This window comes from Ananas comosus, linkage group 5, assembly GCF_001540865.1.
Source record: "Ananas comosus cultivar F153 linkage group 5, ASM154086v1, whole genome shotgun sequence".
Taxonomy (NCBI): domain Eukaryota; kingdom Viridiplantae; phylum Streptophyta; class Magnoliopsida; order Poales; family Bromeliaceae; genus Ananas; species Ananas comosus.
In genome coordinates, this window is record NC_033625.1 from 13263455 (window position 1) to 13289341 (window position 25887).

Genomic DNA, 25887 nt, shown 5'->3' on the forward strand with positions numbered 1-25887 from the left:
CTATGAACGGAGTCCGATACGCGCCGAAAGCCAACTCTACTCCGTGGCTTCACCGGAAAACCGGAGTTACTATTCACTTAAGTGAAAACTAATAATCGCGTAACTTCTTCGTTTTAGCTCAGTTTCTCCTGAAACTTGACGAGTGCTTATGTAATTAAATTACACACATAAACATCGTCAACAGAGAGTTTAGTAGCACTGTAAAAATCTCAGTCCTTACAGTCTGCCCCTGCTGACGGGATCCCCTGGAACGCTGACGCCCCGAAGACCCACGACCCTGAGAACGTGATCGTGGAGGTCTCGGCGGACGTCTGCTGCTCGACTGCCCTCCGTCATTTGGAAAGGGGCGCTTCCTGTCCTGACCCTGCCCCACGGCCTGAGTCCTCTCCTGCAGCGACACCTCACCTCTCTCCACCCATAGGGCCTGCTCTATGGACGCATCCAGGGTCCTCGACCTCTGCGCCAGCACTAACCTGAAGATGTCCGGTCTCAGCCCCTACTCGAACATGTATACCCTGTGCGCCTCGTCTCTGGCCGCAAATGGTACACAGTTCAGGAGTCGAGTAAACTCCCGAACGTACTCCTGTACCGGGCGATCTCCCTGCTGAAGCCTCCTCAAATCCTCCTCGAGCTTCTGCTTCACACTGTTGGGAAAGAACATCCCAAACAGCATTCCACAGAACTCATCCCAACTCAGCTGCGCCGCCACTAGCCCCTGGTCTCGCCTCGTTCTCCGTCACCAGTCATGAGCATCACCTGCTAGAAAGTGTACTCCCAGGGGTACCTGCTCCCCCTCTGGAACGAACAGATCCTCGAATAACTTCTCCATCGCACTGACCCATCCCTCAATAATCCAGGCCTCAGTGCCTCTGCCATCGAAGATCGGTGGATCAAATCGGCGAAAACGAGCTAATCTCTCCGTCCACCGCTCCTGCTCGGCCTCAGTCAACGGTACTGGCCCCCTAGCAGGCGCAACTGGCGCTACTAGAACTGCTGCCGATGGAGGAACTGCTGCAGCTGGTGCTGTCACTGGAGTAGTCGGGGGTGGAACTGGCGACTCTGGTGCCCTCGGTACAGAACTCGGTGGCTGAGCTATCCTCTCACACAACCTCTGCAATAGCTCCCCCTGCTTGCTCGTCACCTCAGTCAGGGCAGCAACTGTGCACTCAATCTGGGGATGCACTCGCCTCCGGTCGGGCCCTTCGCACCACAACTGGGGGTGCCACTCGCCTCTGCCTGCTCCAGGCATTCGGGAGATCTAGCACGATCCTGCGCCAACTGCGCATGCTCCGCCAACGACGGTCGGCCTCGGCGACGATACTATGCTGAAAGGAACAAATCAGGGTCAGATACAACAAAACACTCTCGACCCAATCAAACGAAAGTCTAGAAGGCGGCCTCGTTTTTTCCTCAAAATTATGTCGTCTGCAGCCAACATATTTCTCAGGCCAAACAGAAACTCCTTGAGTCACTCACTCTACTCTAGAGGAGTTAGAACAAAATAATCATTGACTTTCGCAATTTAAATTACGCCTCTCGCGTCTTGCGTTCCTAAGGTTTGCCAAACTTAGGTTTCCTAGGTCCCAACGACCAAAGCTCTGATACCAAACTTAATCTATCCGCCCCGGATTACACTTTCCCCGGCGCCGACAAATCCGCCGTATACAAAGGATTTCCTGTATCGAAGCGATAGCTGTACTGTAATCAAACATACTACGAACAGTAGTAGAGAGCTTGCTAGAGAAAACAGAAGCTAAAACAAACTGAGTTCCATTATAATAGTCCAAATCCAAAAATACAAAGCTACTCGCACATGGCGAGTTAAGTCCACTATGCATAAATCGAAAACAAAACATCTACCTGCAGTAGGGGCAGCCGCTAGCTCAGCACGTCGGTAGGGCTCTAACGTTGCGACTGCCTTGCCTCGATCCTGATCCGGGAAAGGCCGCGCAGTTCCAGAAACCCTGTGCTTCTGCAAACAGGGGTAACAACTGGGCGTGAGGAACTACTGTAATAAAACAAGTTGAGTCTCAGTGGGGTACACACCAAAACAGACATCGGGTCCACCCACTAAGTACTACAGAAGGAGCAGGATAGTATAAAATGCTAGGAATAAGAGTCTACCGCTATCAATACACTAACACTATCACATGCTACTACATAAGACAACTGTAGAAATAATCCAACCTGACCATATCCAATCGGGACTGTAAGCAATACCCGTCCGCTGCTGTGATAAAACACCGTTCCTGCCCCGTATATCGTGCACCGATGGTCCGTGTGCGAGAGGCAAGTCAACTGGCTTGAGCGACCAACCCGAAAGCACAAGCCTGACTCCGGCAGTGGCATCGTTGGCGCTTACCAATCCGAGTATGCGAGCGTATCTTGTCGAGCTCAATTCAGGCATCCAACTAGCCAAAGTCAAGTAAATAGGGTCAAAACATCGATCTACAAACTTAAACCTACGTGCCCTCGGCACAATCTGTGACCAAAACAAGAATCTGGGTCCACCGCTAACCCGAACGGCACCCAACGACCCGAAACAGCCTACACTTTGCTGAAAAATAAGCTCGGCATCTCAGCACGAGCGTAAATGCCTTCTAAACTACCCCAGGTATCCATCGCAACGATACTGCAACGATACAATCGAATCACGGCTCCTAGAGCTAAATCTGGTAGTTTAAGCATATGACGGGTCAAAACGCAGGTTTTCTCCTAAGTCAAATTTCAAGTCCAACATGTATAATATAAATATTCATTTCAGCATGCTTTTATATTCATATTACGTCCAAAATGCTAATCGATGAATTAAAGCATGATATACCGAAATCGAACTATACACGTCGACTAAACATGCACTTAGGAGCGAAACCGATGATACACCCACCTCTAGTGCAATTCCTGGCAGCAAGATGGTCTCGGATCACAAACAACGCTGCTGGAAACACCTCCAAACCAGCAACAAAGCCCCTCAAGATCTGGATTTACAATTCACCCAAAAATCCAATAAAAATCATCAATTTCAGCCTTAAGCTTGGATTTATCCAATTCCAATGTCAAAACTCACCTAAGGATCTCCAATTCAGGTGGAGAGGGTTCCAAATCCAGTACTGGTTGATAGGGAAAGTGACTCAGCTCCACAAAGCCCCTGCTTCCCAAGTTCACCCCAAGAAAAACTCAAAAATTGGCAAATTCTGTCCAAAGCAACAGCAGCAGAGGAAAACCTCAGTTCGACCAAGCTAACCTCAACCAAATTCTACAATTCAGGACTTCGTGGATTCCTCTGGAAGTCTAGAATCCAGCAAACCAAGTTTCGTCGAAATCCGACCTTCCTACGTCGCGCACGAGCCAAAACACTGAAGGTCGTCGCTGAAGAACTGCAGAATCAGCACCTTGAAATTCTTGGAGAGGTGGATCTTGATGCAAATTGGAAAGATTGGAGAGATTAGGGATGAAAATTCTAAGTCCTCTGTGAAGAACAGGTAAAAGAGCTCAATGGGGTCGTATACCAGGTATTTATAGGCTGCTGGAGGGATAAGATAAGCCCCAGGAAAAACAGTTGCTATCCAGTGTTCCTGCAGAAACGGGCGTTTCTGGGCGCCCGGAACCATGTTCTGGGCGACCAGAACATCCCGACTGCACAAACCGGGCTCCTCGGACTCTCCGCTCGCGGTGTGCTGCGCCCGTAAATGGCTCCGACGGAACTCACCTACCGCCCTGCCACGCGTCGAAGCAAGCGATATTCACGATGTCGAATTTCCGGACCCACATCTGGGCGCCCGGAACATGGGATCCGAATTGGCTTCCAGTTTCAGTTAAATTCAACACTCAGTTCTGGGCAACCCTAAAAATGTTCTGGGTGCCCGAATCTGGCAAAACTCCAGTTTTGCCTATTTTAGTGCGCTGAGTCCAATTCTGCATCCAATTCGTGCAGAATTGACTCTGACTCAGTCCGACACTCTCCAGAGATGTCGACTAGTCACTAATACTGAAGCCAATCCTATCCAAAGGTCAAGAACACTACAACCGGCTTAGGATTCCCGATTCAAAGGATATATAGATATAGATTTATATTTTAAATTTAAAATTTTAAATTAAGTACAAAATTTTAATTTCTGTTAAGAAGAGATTCAGTTTAAAATTTATATTTATATTTAAATTTTTTTAAATTTTGTGGGTTCCACAGGGAAAAAGCAAAAAAAAAAGCCCGCTCCGCGTCGGCTCGCGCCAGCTCCCGCTCGCGATCGATCAAAATAAGATATTCGATTTAAAATTTAAATTTAAATTTTAATTTATATTTAAAATTAACATTTTTATTTTTATTTTTTGTATGTAACTTAAATTTATATTTATTTTTTTTAAATTTTGTGTGTCCCACAGGAAAAAGCATAAAAAAAAGCCCGCTCCGCGCCGGCTCGCGCCCGCTCCCGCTCGCCCGCAATCCATCAAAATAAGAGATTCAATTTAAAATTTTAATTTTAATTTTAATTTATATTTAAAATTTAAATTTAAATTTTTATTTTTTGGATGTGAGTCACAGTACTGCAAAATAAGGGGAAAAAAAGTTAGAAAAGGGAGAAAAAAAGTCCTCTAGTGATTAATCATATAATCTACCTTGCTAGAAAGAAGGAAAAGTAGTAAAAAGTAATGATAATTTCAACATTAAATTCTCCACTTTTGCTGGGAATTACAGGTTTGATAATCTAAAGACTTTGAAAGCGAAAAAGTGGTCACCTACTTTCAGGAAAAAAGAGGGATTATTTATAATGAGAGAACAAATTTATGATGAGGCCATTTTTTAGTAGAATTCTTGCATCTTCAATGCATCAACTCCCTTTGTAACCCTGTGATCCCCACCAAGATCAATAATGTTTAATCATATAAACCAAATTATTGAATGGGTCCTAATGCTCGAAATCGGGATCTGAGGATCATTTGAGTTTTCGCTATCTGAGATCATTTGTGGTTCTTACTTGATGCTATGCTTAGTTGTCCTCCATGACTCATGTTAAGTAAAGCTTGTCAAGGATGAATTTAATGGTACTTGCAGAGCCTTTTCTGTCTCATTATTTTGTATTCAGAATAATATTTCTGAAAACTTTTGGCAGAAAACTACCTGCTAAAAGTTTCTCTGAAAGTGTATTCATTCAGGAAAAAAAAAAGAGAAAAATATATATACATCCTATTTTACAGTTTCACTTCACTTTTCAGTTTGTTAAGTACTTTAGAAGAGTTTCTGAATGAATGAATGAATTATACAAACTCGAAAATGAATGAGTTTCATGTAATTGTGAATGTTCATATGAGGTTTAAACATAAAAGAGAGGATTACATTTTGCAATAGCTAGGTTGGAGTTGATTAATTTGATTTGCTTCATAATTATTGGTTTCTTTATTTTATTTTAATTTTAACTTTTTGTTTGGCTGTATGTGTTAGCATGTTTGGGCCTGGCCTGTTTTGGGTCATCTGATAGTCCCTTTTGTGAGCTATTTTTTTTTTCCCTAAAGCTTTGCTAAAGAAAAGGGAGCGTGTTTGACGTTGCTAAATTTCTAATGAAGTGCTGTTTGAGCAGAGTTATTTTAAATTGTCATTAAAATATTTCNAAGGGGGGGGGGAGTGGGAGAGAGCCGTGGGGGGGAGGGGAGGTAAAGAGGATGAGGAGGGGGAAGCACGCGCGCAGGGGGCGCGGGCCGGGAATCCCCCCCGGGCGACCCACACCCGCCGGGCGCGGGTCACGCGCACGTGGGCCCTCTCGCTCGGAGAGAGAGAGAGGGGGAGGGCACCGGGGGATGGGGGTGGGGAGAGGGAGAGAGAGAGAGAGCCGGCCTACCATGTGCGCGGGTCCCCTCTCGCGGGCGCATGCGAGCAGAGAGAGGGAGAGAGATATCTCTCTCTCTCTCTCCTTCTACTCTGCTCTCTCTCTCTCTCCCTCTGTTCTCTCTCTCTCCCCCTCTCTAGCGGGGAGCCCGCTGCAGGGCGAGGGTTCGCTGCGGAGGCGACGCGTGGCATGTTGAGGGTTCGCCTTTTATTAGATGTATAGATAACGAATTAGCCCCCAATAAAAAAAGGAAAAGAAAAAGGAAGCCTTAGTGAAACATTAATTAACTTGCGTAATTTGGTAAATCAAATGAGATTAGCGAGTTTGTGGTGTGAGTTTTAAAACTAATACCGAACCGTTTTCTAATTAATAGATAAGATATTTTGAATAGTGTCACATCAGAGTCAATTCTAATCCTCTCCATTCATTGAGGAATTGTCATGATTCACTTGACACCTATCTTGTACGGGAGCGAGAGAGTTGAGGATTAGTGGCTATTTTTTAGAAAAAATTTCAAATACCACCCATGTAGTTTCATACTTTCTCATTTTAATATTTTGTGTTTTATAGTGTATCAATTTAGTGTCATATAGTTTCATTTTTATCTTTTTATTATCGATTTCACTAATTTTTTTCGTTAAATCAGTAACAAAGTTAAAACTAAAGGTTCTAAAGTGAATATTTGATAAAGCTAAATAGGGTATCTGAAGTTTTTTGTACATAATTTAACAAAATATTAACGAAAAAGCTGCCTAAAAGATAAAAATAGAACCACAGGACACTAACTTAATACACTTTAAACCACAAGTACTAAAGTGAGAAAATACGAAACCACAGGAGTGCTATTTGAAGTTTACCCTATTTTTTAGTATGAAGTTATAACTGCACTGTAGTTAGGGATGGCAATCCAGCTCGTTGTTTGCGAGCCAGCTCGTGGTTCGCGAGCCGAACACGAGCTGGATTTTTCAGCTCGTTTAATAAACGAACCGAACACGAGCTGGGGTCAGCTCACTCGTGTTCGGTTCGATAACAGCTCGAATACATATATTTTATATTTATATAATTTATATAATTTATATTTTTATATATAAATAAATAATTATATATAATATATATTTTTATTATTTAAATTTTAGCAAAATAAAAATATAAATGCGAGCTTAATTATAAAAAGACTCATTTATATGTAAAGTTTCAACTATTAGATCAGTCCTAATGGATAAAATTTTATAATTTTTTTTTTTATATATATTTAATATAAATTTTTTTTAATTTATTGTTCGTTGCCAGCTCATGAGCCAGCTCGTGTTCGGCTCGTTAATAAACGAGCCGAACACGAGCTGAATTTTCGGCTCGATACTTTAACGAGTCAGCTCATGTTCTCGTTTAATAACCGAGCGAACACGAGTCGACCCCAGCTCGCTCGTGTTCGGCTCGTTTACACCCCTAACTGTATGTTATAACGGTGCAGATCCAAACAAGATTTTTAGTCTTATATATTTGAATTCAAATATTGCAACTCGTAGTGTACGATAAGGTTTGACTATAGTAGTTAAAATTACGTCCAAATTGGCTATACTTCTAACTGCAATAATTGAAGAAAATGATTTTCAAAAAAATCTAAACTTACCTTCGCAATATCGTTTTAAACAAATAGGCCTGTTGGATGGTTTTTAACATGGGATATAACCTAACTGCGTCATGCAATGAACTCTTTTACTATGTTTTCCAGTTTATTCACCAAACAAAATGCACGTAATGAAAAGTAGTATATTTTAACTAGGGTTAATTGCATACACGTCCCTACAAACATAGTGAATTGCAGATATATCCCTGCAAAACGAAAATTCCATAAGTTGTCCCTGCAAAAGTCCTAAGTTATACAGATATATCCCTGCCGTTAAGATCTGTTAGAAAAATTTCGTTAACCACGGTTAAAATACTTAACCATGGTTAATTATAATGTGAATTGACGGATTTACCCTTCTTCTTCTTCCTCCTCTTCCACTTCCCTCTTCTTCGTCGCCGGCGAGGGAGGAGATGCTGCGGCGGCGGCAGCGGCGATGGCGGCGAACCCTCTCCCTCTTCCTCTCCTTTTTTCTTTTCCCTCTTCTTCGTCGCCGGCGAGGGAGAAGATGCAGCGGTGGCGGCGGCGAACCCTCTCCCTCTTCCTCTTCCCTTCTTCCTTTTCACCCTTCTTCTTCTTCTCCCTCTTCCTTTTCCCTCTTCTTCATCGCTGGCGAGGGAGGAGATGCGGCGGCGGCGACGGTGGCGGCAAACCCTCTCCCTCTTCCTCTTCCTCTTCCTCTTCGCTCTTCCTTTTCCTCTTCCTCTCCTTCTTCCTCTTCCCTCTTCTTCTTCCTCTCCTTCTTTCTCTTCCCTCTTCTTCGTCGCAGGCGAACCCGACCCCGCGCTGCCGCCGTCGTTCGCTCCGACGGCCCAAAGAGGAAGAGAAAGAGAAGGGGAAGAGGGATACTTTTGGAGGGATATATTTGTGAGGGCAAAAAAGTCATTTCATAAGAAAAATAAACAGTTCACTAACGAATTTTAACAAGAGGAACATATCTGCATAACTTAGGACTTTTGCAGGGACAACTTATGAAATTTTCGTTTTGCAGTGATATATCTGCAATTCACTATGTTTGCAGGGACGTATATGCAAATAACCCTTTTAACTATATGTATCTCCATCTATGTTTTATTAACAATTCTATTGACCAAACCGACCGTCCCTAGCGCAAGTGGCAAACGACTTGGTGGTTGGTACCGGAGGACCCAAGTTCGAATCCTAGTTGATTCACATTTCCAGCTAAGTTTATTTCTAAACGAAATAAACAAAGCGGGTAGCATACTACCTATTTCTTAAAAAAAAAAAAAAAAAAACAATTCCATTGACAAAACAACCCCAATATTGACTCATTTCCGACCAAATTTTTATACAAAATTCAGAATCGACTAATGATATATTTCTAGAAAATTATTTAAAATAATTTTGGGTAACAAAAAAAAGAACCATACATATCACAGACAAATAAGTGATACAATGATAAGATTTTTCTTAGCCTTGTGGAGTGGAAGAGACATTACATTGGATCTGCTTCGATCTTCTCCTAGATATTTCCAAAATACCCGATATTATGTACACGACCTGAGCCCTATCGTACCTGACTTGAACCCGATTAAAAGTGGGTAGTATATAGGTAAGAAAAATTACCCATTAAAATTTTGGGTGTGAGTCCTGATACCTTATGATACCTTATATTCATATCTGACCCGGACAAAATCCTTTGGTGGGCAGGATCCGGAATAATTTTCATATCCAAATCCATAATTGGACCTATACCCGGATAAGGGCTCAGTAAAATACCCAACCATCAAAAGTTAAAATAAAAAGAAAAAAAATAATTTAAAAATTCACCATAATTTTTCGGATTTACTTTTTTTTTTCAGAAAGAGGTAGCATGCTACCTGCTTCATTCATGATAAAGATGAATTAAACTATATGGGTGAGGCAGCGGAAGGCCTCAAGCAAGGTGAGCGCGCGCGCGCACACACACACACACACACACACACACACACACACACACACACACACACACACACACAAGATCATGCACATGGCATTTTGTCTTTAAGCATACTTCCACTACATCTTGTACTTTGTTAATTATGATAAGAATGTTAATAGAGTCATTTTCTATTAAANACTCGAGTTAATATATATATATATATATATATATATATTATGCTTTTAAAAGTACCAAGTTATTGCTGCTTGTAGATTTTTGGCCATTGGATTAAGAGATGTGCGGTTAGGATGATGTGGGCCCTCTAGGGTTGAGTGGGTGGTTGGTTGAATAGTATAATCCAACAGATGAAAATGATCAAAGGGTTAGATCTAACAGTCAAAAATTTATAAGCATCAAGTGCTTGGTGCGTTTACAAGTACCATGGCCGGACTCTCTACACACACACACACACACACACACACACACACACACATATACAAAAGATAGACAATCTTGATGACTATTATTGCTGTTTTGGTGAGATAATTTGCCCCCACAGGTTCTTTAACTGCTTGATCTTGAAAACTACTAGTAGAGGGTTCGGTTGGATCTTCCTAAAGATCAGACCATTTCGGACCTCCCGGGTGACGCACCAACATGCTATTAGTCCCGGCAAATTATTGCAATGTAATTGTGGTCCATTGCAAATCTCCACCACTCCCAAACCATATTCACGTCATATCCAAAGTCCGTAGACTGTACACCCTCTAAGGACATCACAATTAGAAATCTAGTAAAAACACATTGTGTGAGTAAATGGTCTACTGATTCCCTTCCAACCCCACAGAACACACAGGCTGTGCTACCACTCCACCCTCTTTTTATTAAGTTATCTACTGTTTGGAGCCTCTGTTTGAGAGCTAGCCAGCAAAACACCTTTGCTTTCAAGGGTATATGGAGCCTCCATATTTTACTTGTTCATACATCCCTATTACCCGCGTCGCTCAACACTAAATAGGTCGATTTCACCGTGAATCTACCGTCAGGATTCCAACGCCATGTCACGCTATCCGGTCTTTGCTCTACTCTAATATCCGAAATCGTTTCCCTTAGTAAAATATAGCTAGTTCCCGTCCAAGACCAGTGCTGTTGACACCTCTCATGATCTTGTTCCATTTCCACCTGTTGCTTGTCGTACAGTCACTGACTGATATATTTTTGCGTGCTACTATAGTGTACAAATCTGAAAAAAGTGATTGTAATGTGACTTTTCTGCACCACCGATCTGACCAAAAGTCGACGCTACTCCCATTACATAGCTTATATGATACTCCCCAATTAAAGACTCCACTCTAGTTTAGAACTCCCTTCTACCAGTGAGAGAAAGGTCTAAAGGATTTTTCCTCCTTCAGCGGTCTTCTTCTAATGTAAAATAAATCATGAATGATCTGGGTCCGCTGCAGCTAAGGCATCGTAAAGAGTTTTCACCCCCACTTTGTTAGTAAGGCTTGGTTCATCGTGTCTACATCGAGGATGCTGAGTCCTCCCTTTTTCTTACTCTTACAAATATTCTTTCACGCTATCAGACAGCCCCTACCTGCAGTGTTATTTCCACTATTCCAAAAAAAGTCCCTACGGAGAGACTCTATGCGCTTGGTCACCCATCTAGGTGCCTTGAACACGAACAGATAGTACAGTGGTAGATTGGTTAGAACCGCATTCACCAGAATCAGTCTACCTCCTCTTGATAGCAGTTTAGTCTGCCAACCGTCAATTTTACTTTGTAATTTCTGGATTAGCCCCTTCCAGTCGTTCTTTGAAGGGGTTTTGACCGAGAGAGGCAAGTCAAGGTACTTGGTTGGGAAACTGCCAACTTTACACGCGATTAAGCTCGCGAGTCTCAAAGCTTTTTCTTGGGTTTGTCCCATGTAAAACAGTTCTGACTTTCTTCTGTTGATTTTCAGTCTAGATGCCTATTCGAAAAGGTGCCGCATAAACTTGAGGTTTATCATATAACTTTTCTTAGCCTCACAAAAGAAGAACGTGTCATCCGTGAATTGGATTAAAGCAATTCTACTTGCTTCAAAGGGTCCAATATCCTTAATAAGGTTATTAGATAAAGCATCCTTCGTCATCCGTGCGAGACACTCTGCCACCAATAAACAAAGGAGAGGGGAAAGCGGGTCACCCTGTCTTACACCTCTCTTCGTCTTAATCCATTTTGTTGGTTCACTGTTAACTAACACTGCCACCTTGGCATTACACATGCAAAGTTTAATCCAATCATGCCACTTTTCATCGAAATCCCACCATTCTAATATAGTAAAAAGGAAAGGCCAGTATTTTCTATCGTAGGCCTTTTCAAAATCTACCTTCACTCCGACTCCTTCTATAGTCGTCTTACTTTCCCATCCTAATAGTTCGCGTGTCGCTACATAGGCGTCTGTAATGTTCCTCCCTTTCAAGAAAGTTAATTAGGTTGAGGATATTGAATCATTCATAACCTTTCGAAGGCGATTGGCCAAAACTCTTGAAAGGATCTTCTGGATTCCATTAAGAAGGCTTATAGGTCGAAAATCATTAGCCCGCGTTGCTCCTTCTTTCTTGTGGATCAGACAAACGAATGCGTAATCAATGGGGTTAGTAGACAGCCTTCCCTCAAACATTTTCTGGAAAAGATTCAAAATATCCCTTTTTACAGTCTCTCAAAAAGTTTGGTAGAAGCTCAGAGGGAAACCATCAGGCCCCGGGGCTTTATCTCTCCCTAGTTGGAAAACTGCTTGCTTAATTTCCCCCAGGCTGAAAAGGTTCGAGCAAGGTTAATGGTGGATGGTCGATTTGATTTGAACAGTCCATGCCAGTCACCAAAGGATGACGGGGTCTTCTCTTCTGAAGTGAAAAGCTCTTTAAATTTTTGATAAAAAAAGTTCTTCTTTTCCTCTTCTGCACGATACGTTGAATTGTCCTCGCTAATTGTATCAATCTCGTTCGCTCTTTTTCGGCCGTTAGCTATGTTATGAAAAAACTTTGTGTTTTCGTCTCCCTCTCGTAGCCACTGCTGCTTAGCCTGAGTTCTCCAAAGAGATTCTTCGTCATCCAAGACTCCAAATAGTTTTCTTTTTAGTTCCTCTCTTTTTGTTAGTACTTCCTGCGTGAGTTTGCGCTGTTCTTCTTCTTTGTCAATCTCGTGTATTTCCTCTATTAGCTTATGCTTTTCACCTCTGATGCTATAGAATTTAGTAGCACAGCACTCTTTAATCCCTATTCGGCAGTGTCTTAGCTTTGCTGTGAAAGTGAGTACAACCAACTCTTTCCGATTACCTTCTCTCCACCACCGAGGTACTTTGGATATAACCCTAAATTTTTCAGATTTATTGTGTATAAGTTTAACTATATTATAATAGGTGCATATGTTTTGGACATTTTGATGTAGTTGTATATATTTTATACAAGGAAAACACTTCTTGTACACCCTAAAAAGGGGTGTACATCTTACACCCGCAATCCAGGGTTGATAAAATCACATTGATTTTTAGTAAAATTTAAGAAAATTGATGTGACAAGAATGACCTTGGATGGAGTGGGTGTAAGATGTACACCCTACTTTATGGTGTACCTATAGCATTGCTTTACATTAGGGATAATTTTATATAGCTCCCTGTAAACATCTCGAATAGCAGATATATCCCCGCAAAGTTTAAGTTTTTAGATTTATTCCTTCAAAAACCGAGTGATGTTCATATTTGCCCCTTTGTTTTGTTATCGTTAGCTCACTATTTTTTTTTAACAGAAGGTAAGTAAAATGTCACTTTTGTCATCACTATATGTCCCTCCAAAAGCCACAACTGTTAGAATCGTGTCGAAGTGTCCTCCTAAAAAATTTCTAATTATCATCTTTTTCCTCTATAAAAACTAACCCAATCTACCATTGTTGTAATATCTTCTCTACCTCTTCTTTCACTTTTTTTTTTTTCCTTTACCTATGTATTACTAGTTCCCCGGCACTCAACATGGGCGAAATAACATGCGTGGTGGATGAATGGGAATGGAGAAACTCTAGTTACGACAGCAAAACTAGCATGAAGAAGATTAAAAGGAAGAAGAGAGTTTTCATTGCCAGGGATTTGATCGAATTAAAATTTTGATTAAGAGAAAAGGTATCATATCAAAGGGGTAAAAAGGTCAATTTACCTCACTTATTAATCAAGGTTAAGTATTTTATTTATGGTTAACTATATTTTTTAACGGACACTGTTAAAATCGGAACGGCGAAAAATAGATCCAGAAAATAATTTAATGCAAGAAAAGAAAAGATAAGCGGAAAGAACACACCGATAATTACGTGGTTCGGCCAACGGCCTACGTCCACGGGCGAAGACGGAGTAAATATTTTATTAATGTCGAAAAGGCGGAGTACAAAGAATATCTCTCAAAAGAACCCAAAGCTTAATTAGATCCGAAACGCCGCAACAAGCAACTCCGAAAAGAGCTTCTCTCAACCCAATCAGTACGGATTCCAAATTAGCACTAATTAGTGCATACGGCTCCTTCACCAGTACGGACTCCCAAAAGAATTTGCTTCTCTCACCACCCGTACGCAGCCTTAATTAATTAGTGCATGGCCTCTAATTAGTCACCGGCGGAACAACACCTTAATTAATTAGCATGGCATGTGCGGCTCCTCCTCAGATACTCAACTAATTAGAGCTCCAACTCCCTCGGCTCATGTTGCTGCCACCTTACAGAATTAGCATAGATGCGGCGTCATTAGAGCTTGCCTCTAATTAGAGCACGGCAGGCCACCAATAACTTAATTAATTTTGCATGGCTCTTAATTTGGTCGCGCTTCATTAACTTGGTCGTAGCATGTATACATGTCTCCTAATTAGAGTCTAATTCTAATTCAATTAGAATTATACTCCTAATTATAATCTATATATGCCAAATTAAATCTAAATTATATATAATCCTAATTAGATTAGGATTTAACTCCAATTTAGATAACTACAAATCTAAACCAAATATAACAATCTCCACCTTGGTTTAATTTGTAGTTTAGCTGCCGTTATGTCGAGATCGCCATAAAACTCCACCTTGAATTTAATTCGCCTCAATGTTCCTTAACGCTCCGCGCACCGTCTTCTCCAAACGCCCCATAGGGCCTCAAATGCTGCTAACTGCCACCAAGTCCAAACAATATTTGAACTTGGCAATAGTAAGGGACTTAGTAAGCATATCCGCCGGATTGTCCCCAGTACTAATTTTTTTAACAGTCACTGTGTGCTTCCCAATCACATCCCGAACAAAGTGAAACTTTACATCTATGTGCTTTGTCCTCTCATGAAACATTTGATCTTTAGACAAATGAATAGCACTTTGACTGTCCGAATAAACAATCGTCGGATCCCAACAAGAAGTAAGCTCACCAAATAAGCCTCTTAACCACATAGCTTCCTTCACACCCTCTGTCATAGCAATATATTCCGCCTCCGTCGTAGACAAGGCGACAATAGGTTGTAGTGAAGCTTTCCAACTAACTGGACATCCACCAATAGAGAAAACATAACTTGAAAGTGATCTCCTCCTATCCAAATCACCTGCAAAATCTGAATCAACATATCCAACCACACCATCCTTACATCTCCCAAACTCCAAACAAGTGTTAGTGGTACCTCGTAAGTATCTCAAAATCCACTTAACAGTCTGCCAATGAGCCTTACCAGGATTGGTCATATATCTGCTAACCATGCTCACTGCGTAGGAGATGTCCGGCCGTGTGCAAACCATGGCGTACATGATGCTCCCGATAGTATTAGAATAGGGAACATGTGCCATATACTCCTGCTCATCATCAGACTGCGGTGATGCCTCGGCAGAAAGTCTGAAATGCGCCGCAAAAGGAGTGCTCACTGATTTTGCGTCTGTCATCCCGAAACGCTTTAAAATCTTCTCTATATATTTCTCCTGTGTCAAATGCAGTAGTCCTGACTTTTTGTCCCTCTTAATTTTCATACCAAGGATTTTCTTAGCAGCACCTAGATCTTTCATCTCAAACTCACCCTTAAGTAAAGCCTTCAATTTATTTATCTTAACTATGTCGCTGGAAGCAATTAACGTATCGTCGACATAGAGCAACAAATATATGAAAGATCCCTTATCAAGCTTTCTGAAATATACGCAACTGTTACGTTTGCTTCTGGAATATCCGTGACCTGTCATGAAGGAGTCGAACCGCTTATACCATTGTCGAGGAGACTGCTTTAAGCCATAAAGTAATTTCTTTAACAGACAAACATGGTCCTCCTTCCCTTCAACAATGAATCCCTCCGGCTGTTTCATATAAATTTGCTCCTCAAGTTCTCCATGCAGAAAAGCTGTCTTAACATCAAGCTGCTCAAGATACAGGTCATTCATGGCTACTAACGATAAAAGAATACGAATAGAAGTATGCTTTACGACAAGTGAGAAAATATCATTAAAGTCCACACCTTCTACCTGACTGTAGCCCTTAGCAACTAAATGAGCTTTATACCTTGTATCTTCCACGCCGGGGATTCCGTCCTTTTTCTTGAAGACCCATTTACAGCCGATAATTTTCTTGCCTGTAGGCGGTTTTATCAACTCCCATGTGCGATTCTTATGGAGAGACTTCATCTCCTCATTCATCGCCACCAACCACTCTGCAGAATTGGCACCCGAAATAGCTTGATTATATGTCGAAGGTTCACCTTCTTCTTCTATATCTTGTGCCACTGAAAGAGCGTAAGCAACCATATCTTCATAACCGTATCTCTGCGGTGGTTTAATCTGTCTCCTCGCTCTGCCTGTAGCAATGCTCTGCCTCTCAACTTGTGGGGTTTCAGTTACTGAGGTGTCTGTCGACTGAATTTGTTCTGACTGAGAAGAATCCTGCGACTGAACTATACCATCGGTCTCTACCTCCACCTGCTTGCTAGCACTCGGGATCTCATCAGAAGAATTACGGTTAGGATATAACATAGCATATTCATCAAATGTGACATCCCTACTAATAATTAATTTAAACGATTCAGAACACCACAATCAATATCCCTTAACCCCCGATGCATAACCAATAAAAATGCACTTTTTAGCCCTAGGTTCTAACTTGCCTTCATTAACATGAACATAAGCAGGACAACCAAATATTCGCAAATTAGAATAATCAGAAGGGCTACCAGACCATACCTCCTCCGGAGTTTTGCAATCAAGTGCTGAATGTGGAGATCGATTCACCAGATAGCATACCGTAGAGATCGCCTCTGCCCAGAAACTCTTCGCTAAGCCAGCATTAGAGAGCATACAACGGGCCTTCTCCAAAAGAGTTCTATTCATCCGTTCGGCCACCCCATTCTGCTGTGGAGTATGCCTAACGGTCTTATGTCGAACGATCTCTTCCTTATTGCAGAATTCTTCAAACTCTGACGAGCAGAATTCCAAACCATTGTCGGTCCTTAATCGTTTGATCTTCTTTTCAGTTTGCTTCTCAATCATGACCTTCCACTGCTTGAAATAATTGAACACCTCATCCTTACTTTTCAGAAAGAACGCCCACACTTTACGAGAATACTCGTCAATAAAAGTCAACATATATCTAGCACCACCATGAGTAGGAGTACGAGAAGGTCCCCAAAGATCAGAATGGATGTAGTCCAGAGTACCTTTTGTTCGGTGAACTGCAGCCTTAAAGCTGACTCTCTTTTGTTTGCCAAAAACACAATGCTCGCAGAAGTCCAACTTTTCTAAACTCTGACTACCAAGTAAACCTCTCTCGCCCAACTTCATCATACCATATTCACTTATATGGCCCAGTCGCATATGCCATAATTTGGTGCTATCCGAATCTGACATAGAAGAAGAAGTCACCGCTGCTGAACCTGTCACAGTGGAACCCTGTAGAACATATAACATGTCGGACAACTTAGCCTTCATCACTATAAGATTCCCTTTAGCGACCTTCATTAATCCATCAGCTGAAGAATACTTAAAGCCTTTAGTATCAAGTGTACCCAATGAGATCAGATTTTTTCTCATATCCGGAACATGCCGAACCTCAGATATAGTCCTCACTACTCCATCGAACATTCGTACCCGAACAGTGCCAATTCCAATAACTGTGCACTTAGAGTGATTTCCCATCAATACATCTCCACCTTCAATAGGCATGTACGTCGAGAACCATTCTCTATGCGTGCAGATATGGAAAGAACATGCGGAGTCCATAAGCCACTCATCCTGTCTGCGTGCCTTATTCGTAACTGTGAAGATGATATCACTTTTATCTGATTCTCCTGCTGCAACACTTGCCTCTGCTTCAGTATTGGTGTTTTTCTGACCTTGATTCTTATCACCATTATTCTTCCGCTGCTCTTTATTTTTCAACTTGAAACAATCAGCTTTTATGTGACCCTTCTTCTTACAATAACCACAAATCAGATTCCTGTGCTTTGACTTTGATCTAGATGTACCTCTATTATCGGAACCCTTCTCCTGAGACCTCCCTCTGGCGACCAAACCTTGTCCTGAAGCTCCACCTGTCTCGTTGCTTATCTGCATGTCAATTCTCTTTTTTGAAAGTAAAGAGGATTTAACATCATCGAGGCATAGAGTATCTCTTCCAAACAAAAAAGTCTCACGAAAATTCTTATAAGAGGGCGGTAGAGAACATAATAATAAAAGGGCTTCATCTTCCTCCTCGATTTTAACATCTATCGAGCGGAGATCCATAATAATAGAATTAAATTCATCTAAATGCGACTTAATAGAGGTACCTTCCGCCATGCGCAACATGAAGAGACGTTGCTTCAAATATAACTTGTTGGTCAGAGATTTCGTCATATAGAGAGACTACAATTTAAGCCAAAGCCCTGCAGCGGTCTTTTCATCCCAGACCTCGCGCAATACCTCATCGGATAAACATACTTGTATTGCCGTAAGAGCTTTGTCATCAATCTCCTCCTTCTGCTCTGTCGTTAACGAATCGGGCATCTTTTCTTTTCCCAACAGTGCCTTCTGCAATTCTTGCTGCGTCAATATAGCACGCATCTTGACTTGCCATAATGCGAAACTGTTGGTCCTGTCAAATTTCTGAATCTCGAACTTCGTCGTCATCTTAATCCTCAAAGGGAATAGAAAGGCTCTGATACCAGTTTGTTAAAATCGGAACGGCGAAAAATAGATCCAGAAAATAATTTAATGCAAGAAAAGAAAAGATAAGCGGAAAGAACACACCGATAATTACGTGGTTCGGCCAACGGTCTACGTCCACGGGCGAAGACGGAGCAAATATTTTATTAATGTCGAAAAGGCGGAGTACAAAGAATATCTCTCAAAAGAACCCAAAGCTTAATTAGATCCGAAACGCCGCAACAAGCAACTCCGAAAAGAGCTTCTCTCAACCCAATCTAGACGGATTCCAAATTAGCACTAATTAGTGCATACGGCTCCTTCACCGGTACGGACTCCCAAAAGAATTTGCTTCTCTCTCACCACCGGTACGCAGCCTTAATTAATTAGTGCATGGCCTCTAATTAGTCACCGGCAAAACAACACCTTAATTAATTAGCATGGCATGTGCGGCTCCTCCTCAGATACTCAACTAATTAGAGCTCCAACTCCCTCGGCTCATGTTGCTGCCACCGTACAGAATTAGCATAGATGCGGCGTCATTAGAGCTTGCCTCTAATTAGAGCACGGCAGGCCACCAATAACTTAATTAATTTTGCATGGCTCTTAATTTGGTCGCGCTTCATTAACTTGGCCGTAACATGTATATATAATACATGTCTTCTAATTAGAGTCTAATTCTAATTCAATTAGAATTATACTCCTAATTATAATCCATATATGCCAATTAAATCTAAATTATATATAATCCTAATTAGATTAGGATTTAACTCCAATTTAGATAACTACAAATCTAAACCAAATATAACAGACACTAACAATAGGGATATATTTGAAACTGTTACGACTTTTTGAGGGATAAGTATGAAAACTTCAACTTTGTTCGTGTACATCGGCTATTCGATACATTTACAGGGAGTTGTATGAAATTATTGCATTATATTTTATGTGTTGATTTACCAATATAATTTTAACCATTATGTCGTTTTATATGTTTAGAATAGTGGTTATATTTGCTTCAGAATAATTAATATTAATACATGGGTAACAATTGAATATTTTGTATTTTATTTTGAACCTATAATATAATAAATATTTATGTTTTATGCCAAGAATACACATATAGATATCCGTATGCCACCTAGATTCGATTCATATCTTGCACGTATTTAATCTTAAGCAGACAGTATACGAGCGTGTAATCACTACTCAAACTCGTTCACATAAGGCGGATAGATATTTTAGTAATTTAAATATCTAGATCTAAACTTGTTTGTTGAATAAATAAGATATATATTTTTTATTTATTTCCTTTAAGATGTGGATACAGTATATCTAACTAAGATTTTTCCATATGTGAAGTGACATTTCCTCTTGTCATAATAAGCACCTGTATTACCCTTCTTTTCATGATAGAGATGTTTACTTTTTATTTTTATAAACTTTGGTTAATTATACCACTGGTCCTCGTGACTTTTTTATTTTTGGTCTCAATCCTTTTTATTTTACAATTAAATCCCTTGCAGTCAAAATCTCCCTCTGGACCCCAAATAATATTTGTTACTCCATATTATATCATAACTCAATTTAGCACTTTTATTAGAATTAACGATATTTTTTGCCCTAAATATTTAATCAAAATAAAATTTAAAAGTTGAGTACTTAATAGAAAAAAAAAAGAGGCCAGAGATCAAAATAAAAAATCAAAGAAAAAAAAAAATTTAAGACTAGGGATGCAAATGGATGCAGGTTGGTTAAGCTCTCGCTCCGATCCTTCCTAGATGAGGTAGTAAATAAAAACTAAAAATGTAAAAAAAATATAAATTCGTCCTAAGTCTTCGAAAAAAAAAATAGAGCAAAAAGTTGAAGACCCTTTTCTTATTTTGATTCATCTTGATCAGTTAAAACTTGCTCCTACCCTGACCTGACCCAAAAGAAGTGGTAAGTGGGGGCCTAAAAATAGCAGGAAAAAAAAAAATCGCCCCATTTACATCTCTATTTGAGATTAGTGGTGCAATTAGTTAAATTTTATCCTATAAAATAATTACTGTACCATCGAACAAATATATTTTAAAGTATACTGACATTATTTTTTATTTTGAATATTTTTGTATTAGCTTTTCTTGTCATTTTAAAAAGACACTAATTTTTAAAGTCTGAAAAAGTTTCTAAATTAACTATTATTTATAACAGTAGTCCATCGCGTGAGATAAATTTATAAATTTGGAGGGTCAAAATTGATAATTAAAACTCTACATTGAAAAATCTACAGTTATAAAACTTTGGTAGGATAAGTAAAAAAAAAATTATCTGATATATATAAAAATAATGCAAAGTTGAGGTCCCTGTTTCAAAATTACCTATAGTTGAGGGGTCTCACTACACTTTTACACTTTTACACTTTTATTATTAATATTAATAGAAGAAAATTAGCGTAAAATGTATAAATATGTATCTTTCAAAGGGTATTATTGTAAAATCGCATTGCCCAAGCTCTCCAATCATTGATGCCATGTACAGGTGTACTCGTGCTAAAGAAAAGTGATAAGAAATGTAAAAAAATGTAGGGAGAACCCTCAACTATACCCAATTTTTAAATGGCCCCATCAAATTAGTTGTTTTACTTATACTTTCTCAACTTTAGTTATTTTTTAAAGAAAGTAGATAATTTAGTTAAGCAAGATAAAAATTTTAGAAATTTATTGATGATTCCATCAAATTTTAATTTATTTTCTAGCAAAAAAAAGATTTAAAAATATTAAAATTGGAAAATACCCCCTTCAACTTTAATTTTTTGGGATTCACATTCTCTCCATTTTTGATCTCTTGCAGTTGAGTGATCTTAATCAAGTAAATTATAGATTTGATCAGAATAATTTTAGAAAATTTATTAATTTTATTAAATTTTGATAAATAAGTGATAACTAATTGTTGCGAGCCGATTTCTTTGACTGCCGATTCGGTCAAAACCTTTCTTTGGGAAGCGCGTTAGGAGGACGAGCGGCTACCAAACTTGCGCCCACTGTTGGATCAAGCAATTTAGCTGATGAGAGATCGAATTAGTCCAGTTCAATTCACACAGCAAGCTCGATTCAACTGGATCAGTCGAGTCAAGAAATAGCACAATATTTTTCTATTCGGCTAAAGAGTCGAAAAGTTTATATATTGCTCGGAATCAGAAAATATTTATAAGAAAGACGTGTGCCGCTATGGTGTGCAATCTCAGAGAAAAATCTAAACTACGGACTATTTCTAGAAAATGCAGTAAATGTAGGAAAATAAAAGGATTACATATAGACTACTCCTGAAAAGCAGTCAAATGCGTGGAAAGTAAATATTGATCTTCTCGTTCACAGGAGAAAAAGATCTCTCTGTCAAGCGTTTATTATCTATTTATAATCCGGCTGTTTTTATTCAGTAATCCTCATGATCGACCACATCTCTAATTTCGTGGGCCACTACTAGCCGATCTTAACGGCATGAGCTTTAACTACTTTACGGTTTGCTGTGACTCTTTCTCTGTTCCTGTTGCACCATATGTTACTTGTCCCTAGCTTCAAAGGTCATGCCTGCGGTGCACCCCGATTTACCACATGGCGCAATTTGTTTGGTGCTAATAATTGCTCCCTTGACAGCTTTCGAATGATCAGTTCGGTGGCGGGCGTAATCTTCTCTAGCGGCTTGGACTTCATGGTCATTACTTCAAATCGCCTTATACCGTCGCCTCCTCCGAGCCGTCCTTTCACTTTTGACGGCCACGATCTCCCACGTTCTTTTTGTCTCTTCTGAGGCATTAATTAGGTCATTTATAATTGCTGTCTTTTCACCATTAAGACTATTTTTCGGAATTCCATCCGACAGCTCCTTTGCTACTTTTACGCTTCGCCTTTCTCGCCTCTTTCTCTTGCTCCTTTATCTAAGGTTTCCTCTTTCAAACCTCTTCGTCTTCGTGATTCTCCCTCAATCTGAGATTTCTCTTTCTCACGCCTCTGTTTTCTTTCAATGGTGCTGACTCCTCCTCTTCCTTCGTCTCCTTTTCTTAAATATAGCCTCTTTAAGTCATATGTCGAATCGGATCCTTCTTGACCTGTGCTCGATCCTTCTTTCGTTGAAACCCTTGCTCATGAGAATTTCCTTTATCGGCTGATGGTCTTTCCTTAATGGTTGATACCATTTATTTGCATTCTTGGTACGCCTCGAAGTCATCAGGGAAAAACCTTCGAATTTGGCCTAGTGTTTCAAACGCTTACTTGGCATGGCTAGAGTGAGTCGAAGAATCTTATTCTAATCTATGGCGTGAAGTTGGAATTTACGAAGCCATCCAACTTTCGAAAACTTCTCCCCAGGTCGACAACCTTCTTATCGCTACAGCTTTGTGCTTCTAGTCTCCTGTTTTCAACACTTCTCTTTTCAGATCGGGACCCTTCACACCAACTCTTTTGGATATGGCAGCGATAATTGGTCTCCGTCCTCATGGTGTTACTATTTCGATGGCCTACAACCCTGATGGAGTGGATGATTTTGAGGTCTATCTTGACCCAAAGGCAGAGCTTGCCTATAACAAATTTATCCGCCGGTTCTTAGATCAGTCCCCTGCTCCGGTTACCAGGAAGGAACACACCGTATTTCTTCTTTATCGGCATTGTCATAATCTTATCTGTACCCACTGAGAGAAAATTAATCGAGATTTTATTCCGATCGCTGTTACTTTGGCTAACGGCGAGAAATTGGCATTGGGCACCTATTTTCTTACTTTTGTCTATCGAGAAATTATTGAATCCATCAAACCGCTACCATCGGGGAATGGTTTAGTAATTAGTTCCGGTTGCGGAGTTTTGTGATTTTTACAAATTTGTTTGTAAATTTACTTTCCTTTTTATGCCGAACTTTTTTAGATTTGGATTCGGCTCCTCACTTCAATACCTATGGTTTGGCTCTTGGGTGATCCGATCCTTCCTAGGTCAAATCACTTAATTCAGCAGTGGGCACAAATTTCGAGAGTCATTATTCGTAGTCACCCATCCTCCTAGCGCGCTTCCCAAAGGAGGGTTTCAACCGAGTCAGCGGTCAAAAAAAAACCGGCTGGGAGCAATAATACAAGGCTAGATAAAAAGTAATAATGAAGTTGAGAGCGTTATTTCAAAATATCATATAGTTAAATACTTTTTGTGTATTTTGAAAAAAAAAAAAGAAAAAAAAAGAAAAAAAGAAGCAGTTTGGTCATCTTATTAAAAAAACCGAACCGCATCTGTAAAATTAAAAAAAATATCCGACTTTTGCAAAATCTCGAAACTGGAGGATTTTTTATGCAAATTGGCCAATTTTCTAAGATATAAATGCATGGATACCCCTCAACTGTAGGTCGTGGGATCCCGCGGCCCCGCTTCTCTTAAAACGCGCGGCTGTGGATAGCAAACCTTAAAAAATCTCCAACGCAGTTCCTGTGCCCCTGCTTTCTCCTGCAGCAGCAGCTTCTTGTTTCTACGCTTCACGAGGTACCCAACATGTCGAGAAAAATCTCTTTTTTTCGATTTTTTTGGGTGATTTCTTGTTGTTTTGTCGAATATTATGTGATTTTTTAAGTACTCATTTGTAGTTCTTTCGTTACTTTTGTTGATAACCCACCATGTGTTTGATACTGCGCGGCAATGGTGTAAATTAGCTTATTTTGAGATTTGATGAAACCCGAATTTGCAATAAGAGATGTTATAGTAATTATTGTGTTGATTTGTTGAATACCCATTCGTGGATCTTGCTCTTCTTTGGAGGGTTTGTGTTGTTTTTGTAAGATCTGGTGTAACCTACCTGGTGTTTGATAATATGTGTCAATGGTGTATCTATAGATTTAGCTGATATATGAGTTGCTTTTGTTTGCTAGATCTTGAAGATCCATATCTAGAATTTGCGATAAGAAAATGGATCAACTAGCGGTCAGCGGCCCGAAGAGCAATTGGGAAGCGGCGGTCGAGCCGATCCTGAAACTCTTGAGCCTCACGGTGATCGGCCTCATACTCGGCCACCCGAAAACCCGGGTCATTCCGAGAGCCACTTTCAAGCTCTTGAGCAAGCTCATCTTCGCGCTCTTCCTGCCGTGCCTCATCTTCGTCCAATTGGGCGAATCCATCACTTTGAAAGAAGTCCTTTTGTGGTGGTTCGTCCCCGTCAATGTGCTCCTCAGCACGGTGATCGGATGCGCTCTTGGGTATGTCGTGGCCGTCGTATGCCGCCCTCCGCCGCAGTTCTTTCGGTTCACCGTGATCATGACCGGATTTGGAAACACGGGTAATCTCCCCATCGCCATAATTGGCTCACTCTGTGACACCTTAGACCAGCCGTTCGGTCCCAACTGCCAGAGAACGGGCATCGCTTACCTCTCCTTCGCTCAATGGGTCGCCGTGATCCTTGTCTATACCTTGGTCTACCACATGATGGAGCCGCCCATGGAGTATTACGAGGTAGTCGCGGACGAAAACGAGATACACGCAGCACAGGAGCCCATCGGCGATATAAGTCGGCCTCTTCTTCAGGAAGCTGAGTGGCCGGGCATGAACGATAAAGAGACCGAGAGCTCAAAGACGCCCTTTATCGCCAGAGTCTTCATGAGCGTCTCGGGATCTTCTCTAAACACGTTCCCTGATTTTGACTTGAGCGAGGAGGGGATCACTGGAGGTGCCGGGCCCAGTAGTCCCAAGTCTCTTAGGTGCTTGGCCGAGCCGAAGGTTGTAAGACGGATTAGAATCGTAGCCGAGAAGACGCCGATTATACAAATTCTTCAACCACCCACGATTGCTTCTTTCTTAGCCCTTATTGTCGGGACGGTGCCTATATTTCGGAATTTCGTATTTGGCAGCGATGCCCCGCTCTCATTCTTCACAGATAGTTTGGCGATATTGGCAGAAGCCCTCATTCCGTCGGTGATGCTTATATTGGGAGGAATGCTTGCGGAAGGCCCCAACGATTCATCTCTCGGGCTAAGGACGACTATCGGAATCACCGTCGCAAGGCTATTAATTCTTCCTTTTATTGGAATCGGCGTAGTAGCTTTGGCCGATAAATTGAATATCCTGATTGTTGGAGATAAAATGTATCGTTTCGTGCTTCTGCTGCAATATACAACTCCGACCGCCATTCTATTGGGGGCTATCGCCAGCTTGCGGGGATATGCAGTGAAGGAAGCTTCGGCGCTCTTGTTCTGGCAGCATGTGTGTGCAGTGGTGTCGCTCTCTGCTTATATCGTCGTCTACTTCAATCTGCTTGCCTACATCTGAGGTGGTATGGTATCATACTTGCAGCGTTTTCTACTATATCCGCTGAACAAAATGCATGTAATGAAAATCAACTGCTATATCTTAATTATATGCATCTGTACCTATGTTTTATTTGCAATTTCATTGACCAAACACTCCTAATGCTTA

General features: G+C 40.8%; 1 protein-coding gene across 1 annotated transcript; it reads left to right on the forward strand.

Moving 5' to 3' along the window:
- On the forward strand, positions 23817 to 25887 carry LOC109710455 (protein PIN-LIKES 2-like). Its single transcript, XM_020233023.1, has 2 exons — positions 23817 to 23967; positions 24351 to 25887. Exon 2 carries the CDS (start codon positions 24388 to 24390, stop codon positions 25738 to 25740), a length of 1353 nt encoding a protein of 450 aa, XP_020088612.1. The 5' UTR covers positions 23817 to 23967; positions 24351 to 24387; the 3' UTR covers positions 25741 to 25887.

Coding starts and splice junctions, on each gene's coding strand:
- LOC109710455 (XM_020233023.1), top strand. CDS start 24,388: ATGGATCAACTAGCGGTCAGCGGCCCGAAGAGCAATTGGGAAGCGGCG.